The sequence below is a fragment of the Synchiropus splendidus genome, chromosome 5 (genome assembly GCF_027744825.2).
Source record: "Synchiropus splendidus isolate RoL2022-P1 chromosome 5, RoL_Sspl_1.0, whole genome shotgun sequence".
In the NCBI taxonomy this organism is placed as follows: Eukaryota; Metazoa; Chordata; class Actinopteri; order Syngnathiformes; family Callionymidae; genus Synchiropus; species Synchiropus splendidus.
In genome coordinates this window covers 14858677-14872996 of record NC_071338.1, presented here as the reverse complement: position 1 = coordinate 14872996, position 14320 = coordinate 14858677, and the positions used below count along the sequence as shown (strand labels likewise).

Below are 14320 nucleotides of genomic sequence, written 5' to 3'. Positions count from 1 at the left end.
TTAAGATGATTGAAGCCACTGGTGTGTGTGTGTGTGTGTGTGTGTGTGTTTTCCTTTCTTTTTTTTTTTTTTTTTTTTTACTGTTTATTTATGAAATTTTACAAAGTACAGGCATTACATTTCAAAATGATATATACAATGGTTCATAACTGGTGCAGAAATATACACAGATAACAATACAATAAAATTAAAAGAAAAATACAAATAAAATAAAATGTTTACAAAGAAAACAAACAATGCGGATATTACAATAACTTGCTAATTGCTATCATTTCATTGCTATCAATTGCTATCATGGATTTCTTTGCTGTTCCATTTTGTCCATCGTTTTGTGTACAACACAGTTTTCAGTCTTAATAGAGAGGTCAAATCTTCCATCTGGCATATTTCTTCAATAATAAGAAATAGTTTGTACATCAGGTCCATCAGCCTTCAACCAGTTCCTTGTAATAGCTATTTAGCAGCAAGCACTAAGATAAATAAAAAAATATTGATCACGTTGTTGCAAATGTGATGGCTGATGGGTTCCAGCAAAAATATCTGTGGTCTCCTTAAGAATGTTATATTCAAACATCTCCTCAAAAATATTTAAAACATTGGCCCAGAATCATTGTATTTTAATACAAGTAAAAAATATATGAGAATGAGAGGCATTCATGTGTCCACATTTTCTCCATCATTGTTGTGGTTTTCCTAGTCTCTCAAATGTGGCGTGGTGAAAAATACAATCAAGGTCTTCCAGCCAAATTCCCTCCATTTCCTTGTAGTACATACTGTGTTGTATATTGAAACCACTGGTGTTTTAGTTGAAGACCACATTTTCGACGCCTTGGTCTTGTCTCAGAATCCAGTGCACGTGGTCATGTTCGTGTTTTTAAAGGACAAATGTGTAGAATTGCAGCGTTAAAACACAACCACTGTAGTCATTTGTTTTGAAAAACTGCCTCCCGATTGCTGCCAAAGTGTCACTTAAAACCATATGTGTACTCTTGAATCAGCCTTGTGTATGTCATAGTAAAGAGTGGGAAAGTAGAGCTCTGGCTGCGAGTGTCAAGCCTGCTCTAAATGCAGCATTAACTTCATCAATAATTTGCTTTACTTCCCCGGTGTCCGTGCGCACGTTCTTGAACAGTCTATTACATTACAATTAAACACGTTTCAACTTCAGAAAGATTGGCGTCGCGCCTCCCCACTCATGAATGAATGAGTAATAATATATACGTATATATAAATGAAGAGATTCTATTGCAGGTGAATTAGCCTCCTTGGCCGAGAGAGAGATTTTTTTTTTTTTTCATGACAAATTCACTGAGGTTCGTGGTCTTCACTCGTCTACACAGTCTTGGTCCTGACTTGATCCTTTAAGGCACAGGTGTCAAACTGAATCCCAAAAGGTCCACATTTAGGTGGGATTCCAGCGTGTATTAAATTGGTGGATTACAATGTTTAACCAATCGATCGTATTGTGGCTTTGCGAAAAGAGGGACCACCTAGAGTCGTGAAGACCTTTAGTCTGCATTTTGTTGGCAAGAATCCAATGAAGAAAAGTGTCACACTTCCTAAAAATAGGGAAAGGAGTCGGTGGAGCGTAAATCAAGCAAACACCAGAGGAAATATAAATTGTTCCCCATCCCTATGTCAGAAATATAGTGCAAATAAATAACTAAAATGACGTGCCGACAGATGTCCAGATGCCTTTTCTGTTTGTAGCCTCCAAGCTGATGGATGCATCCACGGTGTGGTTGGTACTACCACTAGTAAATTCTAGCATCCTGACACGCATCACCCCGTCGCACACACACACACAAAAAATCTCCTTTGTTCAATGTCAAAGAAAATTGAAAGTAAAATTGTGGGAGATAGTAATGCAGTATAGACATTTGTTTCATGATTTATAAAGGCTGTTGTCTTTGCTTCTGGGGTTAAATTCTTCAAAAGCATACGACGTTCTGTGAAGTCTATGCAGATTTTGATTCTGATTCGATCACTCACCGGCGATGTGGAGGCGTTTTTCAAGATTTGAAGGTCAAAGGGAAAATGTGTTTTTTTTCCTGAGGCTATTCTTGCATACTCATCTGTATGCTTCGTAAGCTCTGATCAAAAACCCAGCAGGGTACGCCCGAGCTGAATGTAAGGAAGAGTCACGCAAGATTCAGAAATGTCATGAGCTTCGCGAGGGGAGACGTCAATCCAAATACCTTCACTGGGGGGGTGAAATTGAATTGGCGATGACAGCAATTGTGCCACATCAAAGTGCAGCACCGTGTCACAGGACACAAGCAAAGCTAATGTCATTTCTAACACAGGGAGTGATTACTGGGTTTGAGCAGCAACCTTCATTAAAACTTCCTGTCACATCTTTTGTCATACTGACAAAGTTGTAATGTAGCGCCTAAGATGCTGAGTGCAGTTATTCACTTCCAATTTAAGAAACACCAAATGCCACACACACAAAAAAACAAGCTCAAACTGTAGAGATATTTTCCTTTCCATGTGTCCATATGTGCAATGAAAGACATCAAATGTTTCATTCCTTTCCAGTCCTTTAACCCTGAAGTCACTTCATGTACTGGCTTTGAAAGATAATGGTGGCTAGATATAGTTTCATGCATCATCTAGAAAAGCAGCACCAAATGACCCCTGCACTAAATAATGGACTGTGAGTAGAAATATAGAGCGCAGTGTCTCTAACCCTGGAAGTCAGCCATTCTGGGTCAGTTGCAATTCAGCTGCTGCCATCTGAGCAATACAGTACCTGCTGCCGTACTGGCATTCTCCCGTGGAATATTCCAAAAAACTACTGTTCAAAATGTCTCTTTAGCCCTGCTTGTTGCCTTTGTTTTATTTGATATACAATCACATCTTTATCACATAACCCATCTACAGCCTGTGGATACTGCATGTTATCCATTCACTTCTTTGACTGACCGAACCAATGTAAATACATTTTGAATAAATTAGCATCTACAACCTTCAAAGGACAAGTTTCTCCACAATCTGAGTGCAACAAGTCACTTTTTCAGAGTCTCTCCACAAGACATGATCAGAAAAAAAAGTCTGTTAGAACTTTTTTTTTGTCTTTGAAAACAGTCTGCTTTGTCCTTGACATTCACTGTCTCACACATCTACCCTGCAAAACTTACCCATCAATCCCAGCTCCCTGTTGAGTGCAGCAGCTGCCAGACCAATTCATCATTAAAATGACCAATTTCGGAGTAAGATTCAGAGTGAACAGGAAAAATTCCTCACAAACAAGCCCCTCGACCCCGTAGACTTTCAGAGGCCATGGAGGGAACCACATAAGTCTATAAAACTGCAGTGAAACCTTCGATTGGTCTTGTCATATCTCCCCCCACTGAGATTGTAGATGGTTTTTGTCCTGACCTTGAGCGGCCCAGACTCCAAATATGAAGTGCTCAATCATTTTGAGAATTTTATGAAGACACCAATAAATCTAATACAACCACGAAGCTCACCTGCATAGCACATACAGTATTCATCATTATTGGAGTACATTTTAAAATGAATCGGTGTGGCACTGTTTTATATGCCTCAAAAAGTGAGTGGTGTTTTGCCAAACATTAGGGATGCATGGCTGAATCCTCCTTGATCTCGACTCATGCATGGTCCCAGCTATGTCACTGGCACAAGTGAGCCACATCAGCAGCATCCATTTCTGAGAACACACGCGCCAACTCAAATTAAATTCTGCTTAATATTTCATCACCTCTCACTCCACGGCCCATTCCCCTCCTTTCGGCACACAAAGGATTGAACTGTATCTCCAGTCGTTGGAGGCCAGTTTTGGATCACTGCAGCTGTTGAAAAGCAGGCTGCTGCCAGGATGTGGCAGGTGGCTGGATTCGCCCTGCCATTTATCCGAATTACGTCTCATCTTGAGCTTTTCCACCGCAAACTCACTTGACGTGATTTGCTCCACAGTATACGTCAATACAATGTTGAGGGATCTTAGTAAAGACTGCCAATATTACAGTGAGATGTTGCTGTGAATGCAATTATTCCTGTGGCACCTGTGTCTTCTGATGCATGGGGACTCTGGCACTGGACTGTTGCCATTGTACACGAGAGCAGCCTCTTTCCCTCCTGATCATTCCATTGATTTACTCCACGTAGGCGGCGAGAGAAGACAATTCAAACATGCAGACACATTTAAACCAAAGAGAGCATTTGAGAAAGCCTTTGCTGGTGCTGCTCAGTTTGCTGTTTAACATTGCAGCATTTAACTTCAGACTCTAACAAAGCCTTTACCAGCTTAATTCAGCCAAAGACGTAATACACTTGGGCATTCTTTGAGTGGGAGAAAAAGGCAAACACTGTACATGCGCTTTTGTGCGTGTTCATTGGGGATATACATCAAAAGACAGACTTTTTATTAAAGAGATGGGTCCCAGTCTTCTGCGCAACGCAGTGGAGTTATTGATGGACTGACATGAAAGTGGGCTGTGAAGGAGGAAACAATGGCACATTCTATTGTGTGTTCTTGCAGGGGCAGCAGCTAATGGACCTGGAGCACAAGTTAACTGTTGCCAAGGAAGAACTGGAGAAGACTGCGCTCGACAAAGTCAGTCAATTAAAATGAATTTTAGTTTTGTCAAGCTTACAATAACGTGCCAGTAAAAGGAATTCAAACTACGTGGACACATTGTGACCACATAATGAGCAAAAATCGCTGTCACTAAATGTGTGAAGGATTGTTGGACTGAAAATTGAAAAATAACAAAGTAACTAACTATTGTGATCTGGATATCCATCCATTAGCATGCTAAATAGTCTAGACAAATATTAAAAGGATTAAATGGCTGGGTTTTTTTTTTTGTTTTGTTTTTTACCAGTGGTTGAGCACTTATTTTTCACAAAATAAGTTTATTCTTCTAAAGTGAAAAAAATGTGTTCATCCTTGTGAATTTATATACACTTTATTTTTGTTATTATTAATAGAAAGAATTGTAGAAATGCAAGAAGAAAAAAAAGAAAGAAAAAAAGTTATGCTTACACTTATTATGCTTACACTTTATATTAAACTGGATTATTAATGCATTCATGAGACATCATAGTGCATCTTATAAGGCTGTAAAGGTTCAGAATCACGTATAACAATGTTTCATAACTATTATAATGATAAAGATTTGGAGTTCTTGAATCATTATAAAAAAGATAAGGTGCACAACTAGTCATACACAGTTAGGTTAGATGGCCTTCACTAGTCCTACAGTGGGGAAATTCAACAAGAATAAACCCTGTCATGAGTTACCATACATTATTCTGAACACTCATAACCTGTTCTATAAAGCCTTACAAATAAATTATGATGTCTTATGAATATACTAACAGCACACTTATGAGTGTGTAAACTAAAGTCTTACAGAAATTATAGACATTATCTTTAGTATTTTTATTGTTTTCAGCAGTTTTATTTTGGAGAATATAGCAGGATTTCGCACGAACCACCAGTGTTTATCAGCACTTAAATAAACATCGGTGGTCAATTAAGAACCCAAGGCTGTCCGAGTAAATCTTTAGTCGCAATCGACAATGAATGCATCAACGCCTTAATTTATGTAGCATTATAGAATTTTGCAGGAGGTTATTGACACGCCATGCCTTGGGACTAGTTAGTCAAGGAAAATAACGCACCAAGAGAAAACTGCTTACTTGGTTAGCTAAGGAGAGTATTGAAAACAAATAGTGTCGTCCCAACATTACTCAAACAGTAATTGTTCTCTTTTGTAATTCATCCTACACCTTATCTTATCTGTTAGCGTCAGCAGAGACACTGTGTGCGATGCTGGCGACGGACTCGCATGTGCACTGGACACTGGGAGGAGGAATCTAATGACACTGAATAATGTGTGTGCAATATCTTTTGGGGGCAGGAGTCGCAGCTAAAGGCGCTGAAGGACACAGTTCACATCTGCTTCTCAGCTGTCCTGCACAACGATCCCAGCGGCAGTCACAGATTTCCCACTTCCCCCACCCATTTGTTCCGATACTCATCGCTCATCAACAGCTCCAGAGTCACGTTCCAGCAGCCACATGCCAAGGTGATTTAAATCTCTTTCAATGTTAGATCAGAATTTAGTGTCACTTTGAATGGTCAATGCAGAGAATTTTCAATTTCGATTCATATGTGTATTTGAATGACTGGTTTATTCACTCACAGTAACACTAAGACACACTTGAGACAAAGACTTATTCTAAAACGCTACACCACGAAGAAGACCATCTCTATCGCTCTCCATCAATATTTCAACTGTATGTGACAAACTGGCACTTGTTGCTGGAAACAAAGACATCTAACCCGCCTCAGCTTCCTGAGACAATCAGTGGATGAGCTCCAGCTGCGCATAAGAAGAGGAAATGGAAAAGAGGAGGAAGTCGAAGCACAAAATGATCGCCAGTCATGAACGGAGCAAGCCGTAAATGGAGGTTTTGTGAGGAGATCATAACTCTTTGTCCATCACATGTCACATTCTGAAAGTTGCGGATGTCACAGGGCAATAAATATAACAGTGAATGCTGTTACCCTTGAAATTGATGAGATCACCCGATTTAATACGCCAATACAGATGTCCAGTGAGAACTATTTAATTCCGGCAATACACTTTCCTCAGTTGGTAAAAAAAAAAAAAAAAAAACAACCCGATGATCCATGCAAAAGAGAGTGGAGAAACATAATTAAAATTAAATGAAAGATACTGTATGGTGGCTGGCTCGTAATGGAACAACAAAAATAAATAAATAAATCCTCCATATGCACCCAGTCATTTAAATTGTTATTGAAAAGGAGGCGAGTCAGTATGCAACTCTTTGGAAATGTATGTTTGAATGCTTCATGCTGAAGGTGTTTTTCTGTCCTGAAACTTCTCAGAAACGATGAGCCAGGCTGCTTTTTTTTTAATCTCTTCCCTGTAAACAGGCTCAAATTAATATTCCCCACACATCGTGACTGCAAATGTAGTGACATCATGAGATATAGCTCTTTGGCAGAAATCGGGTCCTTCCCCCACTACACACCATAACTCCTGAAAAGACACACCACCACATATCTTTTCCCATTATGACAGATTTTATAGTCAATTTAAAGCTCCTTTTTGACAGTTTATTTTTCTCACACATGCACAGTTTTCTTTTGGTTTATTGCAAAATGGATATTGAATAGAAGTGTTTTATTTAACTCCAATGGAACAGCCTTGTTAAAAATACATATCTGCTGTGATCAATTGTTTAAAATACAACATCTTTCAAATGACAGCTTTTAAAAATATATATATACTTCTTTATACAGTAAGCAGTTGACAACTGTCTACATAGTTATTTTGTCTGTTGTGTTCATGTTATGTGCATATTAGTTTTCAATTGGAGCACACACAAAGGTCAACTAAACCTGACATGACATTTATATGGTAATCTAACTTTTTGTCAAGATAGAATATTAGCACTGGAAAAAAAATGGAGAAGAAAAAATGTCCAGAAATGATCAGTGTGATGGAAGACATAATGGAATTGTTTACAGGAAAACAACAACATTAGTTTAGCTGAAGAAGACAAATCGCTTCTGTAGTGATGAGGTGTGTAAATGACAGTACCTAGAAAAGCAGCTCTCTTTCCGCAGTACTTTCACAAGTGAAGATGTTTTCATTGCCAAGATTGTCACAAGAGGTATGCATAGGGTCTTGGGCATGTTTCAGGTCTACATTTCAAGCCGGACTGCCACATAATTTGAGCGCCATCATTCAACCGTCCTAAGACTCACCCGGGACCTCCAGTGTTAGCCTCATATTTGGCCGACTCTTCCGCTGTCAGAACTGTCAGAGCTGTCGACCAGGCTTGAGTAGTGGTTTCACTGTCTCTCCATGTTGGTTGTTGCTTTGTCAACACCTTTGCGTTGGGCCCATTCTTGCTGAACAACAATGATGGGTCATTTGTGGTTGTTCCACCATTGGCATTGTGTTTTGTACTCCAATGAGTCACATTTTCACTTGCAAAATGCTGAAGGATGTCAGATTTTATGGTTTCGACAAGTTGAATGCTATCAGGACTGTGTTGCGCAAGCACATCTCGGGACTGGAGGCTGCAGTTTTGCGTGAGGAGAAACCAGTTACCAACACAGATCCATTCTGTTAACTTGTGCACAGTGAAAGTACTTTATGATGGCAACAACATTTGGCGATCAAACCTCCACTTGCGCGTCTTTCCACACAGTTCCTGGCAATAAAATCCCTCTACTTCCATGACCTTTGTCACCCACTATACATGGGTTTATGGGACTACCTTGGCCAACTCCCCTTAAATCGTCCACAGATCAACAACCTGAAGGAACTGGGAAACTGCTTTCCAGCAAGAGTGGACTACAGTGCCTCTGGACGTTAGTCAGAGACTCACATTATATAACCAAAAGTATTTGCTCACCCATCCAGATGATCAGAATCAGGTGTCATAATCACTTGACCTGGCCACAGGTGAATAAAACCAAGCACCTAGGTCTGCAGACTGTTTTGACTAACATTTGTGAAAGAACGGGCTGCTCTAAGTGATTTTCAGCGTGGGACTGTCATAGGACGCCACCTGTGCAACAAGTCCAGTCATGAAATTTCCTCGCTCCTGAATATTCCACTGTCAACTGTCAGCTCTATTATAAGAACATGGAAGTTAGTGTAAGGGAACAACAGCAACCAAGCGGACTGACAGAGAGGGTTGAGCGGATGCTGAGGCGCATAGTGAAAAGACGTCAGCAACTTTCTGCACAGTCAATTGCTACAGAGCTCCAAACTTCGTGTGGCCTTTAGATGAACCCAAGTACAGTACCAGAGAGCTTCATGGAATGGGTTTCCATGGCCCAGCAGCTGCATCCAAGCCAAAAATCACCAAGTGCAATGCAAAGCACTGGATGAAGTGGAGTAAACCAGTCGCCACTGGTCCATACAGCAATGGAGACACCTTGGCTGTTTGCCATTTCTCACCCTAACACTAGCACTTGGTTTGGAGTGCCCTCTACAATGAAGTGCTCGCCGACGACGAAGTGACACTAAATGACACGTAAAGACAACGTCTGTGTTTTGTTTCCTGCATATCAAGTGTTGGGGACGTTTTGTAAATGCCAGCTCCAACGTTTTTGCAACCTCTTGCATCGGTAATCTCACTTGGTTTGGTCAACATTGTTTTTAAATAAAGTACTTTGGTATCATGGAAATCTTTCCACACTTCATATTCTCACTTCGTTTCAAGTTAGCTCTGGAGCTCCCGCAGTTTCAAGGGATCATTTCAAGTGGTCAATGGCGAGTGCCCTCTGTCTTAGGAGTATTGGCACACACTACACTTACATGTGAACGCGCAAAACCGAGTGAGAAACGAGACACAAAAATGTGACACTGCCCTTCTCTGGAGTGATGAATCACACTTTTCCATCTGGCAATCGGATATGTAGGGATAGGTTGCCAGGGGAATTGTACATTTCACACTGCATTGTGCCACAAAAGGTGCAAAAGGTGGACCCACATCATATTGAACCCTATGGGTCCTATAGGAGTGGGATGGCACTAAAGTTCATATGTGAGTCAAGGCAGGTGAGCAAATACTTACGGTAACATAATGAATCTACGAGGAGACGTCACACAGCTCCTATTATTGCTAATGGCGGTCATTGGTTGGTTTTCCATTTAGAACACTTTGTCCATTCAACGCAAGCAGCATTAAGTTGTTGCTGTTGGTGGTATGTTTGTTTTCATGACCAAACATTGGTCTGCAGCGGTATGCGACATAGAGACCGATAGCTTTTTGTTCTTGCTAAGCCACACGTTTTCAGGCTGTGTAATTTACAGTGTAAGTCATGAGCATTGTGATGAACTAAATTCCTCCCAATTGTTAAAGCAACATTGTTGAATGAATGTTGGTTGGAGAAATGTGTAAAACATTGACTTGCTCCACCATTACTTGGTAAAGCGTTTCAGGGTTATATTTTTACTTGCGTTTGATAGAAATACACTTCACAATATGCTGGTAATTTGACTGCTTCCAAGCAGACCTCAGTCGTGTCAGGTTTGATGCCTCAAAAGCTGCAGTCACTTTGAAATCATCAAGTTGACGACCGCACCATGCTCCCTTATCTGCCTTCATCCTGGTGTGCAATTTTGTCTTTAAGAGGCTTTTCTCTCCGCTTGCCTATGCTTTAGAGATTTGATACACCACTTACAGGATTTTTTTCCCCCTCAAACATACACCTCGTATGGCTCCTCATGTCCCTGGTATAGTTCAATCCAACATGGTGTCAGAGCCGCCCCCCCCACCCCCCTGCAGTAAAACTATCATCCATAATTGACACAGCTCATATTCAAGAGCTTTGTGTTTGCAGTGAAAACAGATTCCAAGATTCCATTAAAACGTCTTGTATCTACGTGTCATCCACCTGTCAAGGCCGTGTGCAAAATAATTGCCGACAATTGTGACGCATAAACACCCCACAGAATCCAGACAAGTTAAGGAAACCTAAGTTTGATCCACACGGATCTCTTTATGCTAATGAAGTTATTACTTCCCGCTTAATTTGCATACAAATAGCACTCCACTTGTGAGCCGTTGTTGGCTCCATTATCTCCACTAACTGCTGTGCACTTTGACAGACTGTCTGATAAATCTGAGTCGGCCCTCACAGTAAAGATTACCGGAGCGCGCCATCTGTCCACTCTGCCGGTACATGTAGTGTAGATGCAGGTCCAATTTCACAGAAGCCGCTGCCAAATTCATCTCATATTAAGGCGTGCAAACATGGTTGCTCTGGCTGTACATAAAAGAGCAAAATCATTCACAGGATGGAAGAGAGGGAAATGTCACAAATATGACCTTTAAATCATCAGGAACGTGCCAGCATTGTTAGGAAAATACACAAATAAAAGCGGAGCTTTTTTTTCCTTTTTTTTTTAATGCAGTGGCCTTTGGTGATGAAATGTGTACATATCAGAGAGGAGAAAAAAAAAACCATTTAAAATAGCAAAGGTTCCACAATGATAGTGTTAATGTGCTTAAATCTCAAGCTATATTTTCAGCAGTGGTGGACCGTGCCATTTGGCGCAGGGTGTTTGCATTCTCCTCACTACAAACTCAGACAGGAGTGAATAACAGAGTGAAATAGTTGGTGACAGTGAAACCAGAATCTCTGGTGATGTATATAATCAATGGCACTACACTTGAATAAATGTTTTAAATAACACACATATGAAAGAATGTCATACATACTTCTATACTGATACAAATGAGACATAAATACATAAATACCAAAGTACAAATGTCCTGCAAACATTGGCATGTTTAGGCAATTGCTTCATTGTTAAAATTGTATTGACAATTTCGGCCAGGCAACACTGAAGGCGGAGTCAGTATCCCACCAAGATCAAGTGATATTGCAACTGAGGCAAGGGAAATCTGCCATCACCAGGCAGAAACCTCTAGAGAACCAACCTTTTGGCAGGCAGTCACTGCGTAGAACAGAGTTGTTTATTCCACAGGAAGACATAGATGGATGAAGCTATCCAAAGATGCACCTGTCAGAGTGCAGTTAAGAGAAGGATTTTTTATTTTTCAATGCTGAAAGCAGGATCCGCCAAGAAATACTGACTTGCTTTCTAGGGATGGATTGAAGACGCAAATAGTAAGTGACAGTTTCCATCCAAATATCAGAGCAACAGCTGTGGAGTCTCAAGTCCAGGCTTCAGTTGCCTAAAGGGAAAAAAAATCTTGTTTGCTGGAATTTATACCTCCTTTTTTTGGTAAATATTCTGCCCATATACAATCACAAATCACACATTATTTTCAAGCACATTGTACATTAAAGGTTTTCATAAAAGGTGGAGTCTGACTCAACACACAGTAAGGGTGCGGAAACATTGCGAGTCACATCACACTAGAAGTTGACAAAAACGTAGAAAATACCAGTATTGACTTGGACAGAGAATTTATAGGCATTACACAAATTTAACCCTGTTTTGAAATTTTGTACTTAGATATCACTATTTCAGAAGGTTGGAGCTTGAAAATGGTTACAGGAGTACTGTAAAAGAGAAGAAACCTCAGTATGATCTGAAGTTAGGTCATGTCTGCCGCTATTTCCCCGTTTTTATTTGGTTTGTTTCGTTTTTTCCACATTCTCATTACTCAGTGATACATCAACTCCAGTGTGCGCGGCCTGTGGACGTGCTGTCACAACGCTCAGAAGAAGCATCACTCTCCAACATCCTGCCTGAGTGAAAACCTTCATCAGAGGATTCATATTCCCCTTCAGAATCTGAATCAGTCAAATTCACTCACTTGCTCTCTGCCTACTACGTAATACAGACTCTCTCCTATTTGCTCCAAATCTGCGAAAGAAGCCCACAAATGTTGCGCAGATAGAAGTAACAGGTGTCTGCTTGTATAGAGTATGAACTACATTCACCACCATATTTACCTCAGATGTTTAAATTTCACAAGCTGCCCTTCGGAATTCTGCGATTTTCGTGCCCCAATAATGGAGTCAGTGAGTTACGGTGTCTTCAGTTACTGAATTGAGTACTGCCACATACGATGATCAGCTTTGGAAAATCCACAAACAAAACCTAGCAGATCTGGTGGTTTTGCACATGCTGAGATTGTTTACATACTAAGCGTTGAAGTACATTTCCAAATAAACCCTTGTGATAGGATCTGGCCAAATGCGTCAGCCATGAAAACCACAGAGAGGACGTTTACCTATATGAAAATATAAATAAATATGTCAATAAAGTGACTTGGTTATATCTTCCTGGTGGATGATGACATACAGTACTTTCACAACCATCTGCTCCTCACAGTCGTGCAACGTAGGAACGAGTGGTGAAGGAATCATTTGGCTGAAGGTGGAGAGATTAGGATGGAGTGGTGCTGGTGACATTCCTCCATCAGGGAGGCAACAGGGCAAGATTTGCGATCCGATCCCTGATTTCCTTTGAGAAATGGTAGATGAAATCGAGTCGTTGATTGCATCTTCCTTTAAAATTTACCTTTTTGATTGCTTCCATCGCTCTATAAATTGGTGGGATTGCAGAGTGAAATTGAGGGTTTTGAGAGAGGAAAAACCTTCTCCGACAAATTGTTTCTGATGATTTGGCATTTCATGTGCAGCAGTGCAGTTCTGGTCTCAAATCGTGCCTATTTCAACACACACCCAAGGCCTTCCTGACCTCAGATAAATGAGGGAGTGCAGACAGTGAACTCGCTTTTTCTCTGTGTACACAAATATGAATCTTCCTGGTCGAGAATCTCCTCAGAAGATTCCTGTGACAAAGCATGCTGTCAAAACTCAAGAAATAATGCATCAGTAGTTTTCCTTATTCAGCAATAAAGTCAGAATGGACTTTGACAGTGAAATGCCTGTTTAAACATCATCGGGCTGTTTTTCCCAACTGACTGCTTGTGACCCAGTTAAGACACAGTGTTCGTGCGTGTGCGTCAACTCACTTGGGGGAAGTGTCTACTGAGCAAACACAGTTAATTGGTTGATCATCAGGTTATTGAGGTTCAGCCAAAACTAACAACAGTCCTCCGCTGAATTTTAGATTGGGGAATGCAGCAAATCAGCTTATTCAATTCTTAGGTCTCTTATTATGCTGCATGTTATTATTGCTCCACTGCATTTGACAAAACACATCAATATGTATTCAAAATAGTGCCATTGATTTACTCTCCAAATAGGACCTGTTTAGAATTTTTATTTTATATATTATACCTTTGGATGTACTGTGGAAATCATATTTGTAATATATGAAACAGATCTTTTGTTAAAATCCCTCATAGGTTTGCACATCGTTTTGATATTTTTACATTATTTTTAAAATAAACTGTTGATATGACATATAACAAACTGTATATCTAGATGGTTGCAGTTTGTTGTTTTGTTTCATTCATCTAAGGTCCCTCTCAAAGCGCATGGACATTCATTAATGTGTTGTTTAATTCACTATTTCGGTTTCTTGCAGCTTTGTCTAATCATTATAACTGAAGTCTTGCAGTTAAGGCTGCATTTCATGTCACATCAAACATTAAAACATTACTTGCCTCTGTTTTTTAATCTCAACTCCAGTGGGATTAAAAACAAAAGCAGGCATTCAATTATGACACAACATGCAAGAAAGCAATGTAAAGCGTAGCATTAAACTAACAGAAACATGGAGAGATCAACATTCACAGGCCACTCACATCGCCATGAATTCAGCTGCAGTGTTTGGTTTGGAACAAACTTGTTACCTTGTTGCCATTTGGCTGGTGAATTTGCGTCACACATTTCGGCATCCTC

General features: G+C 40.2%; 1 protein-coding gene across 2 annotated transcripts in view; it reads left to right on the top strand.

The window, feature by feature from the left end:
* Nucleotides 1–14320, top strand: part of luzp2 (leucine zipper protein 2) — a 123016-nt gene that overhangs the window by 97082 nt on the left and 11614 nt on the right. For both annotated transcript variants that reach the window (XM_053866690.1, XM_053866689.1), the window contains exons 8-9: nucleotides 4508–4582; nucleotides 5895–6062. In XM_053866690.1, the coding sequence (XP_053722665.1) occupies nucleotides 4508–4582; nucleotides 5895–6062 (243 nt within the window). The remainder of the gene's footprint in view (nucleotides 1–4507; nucleotides 4583–5894; nucleotides 6063–14320) is intronic.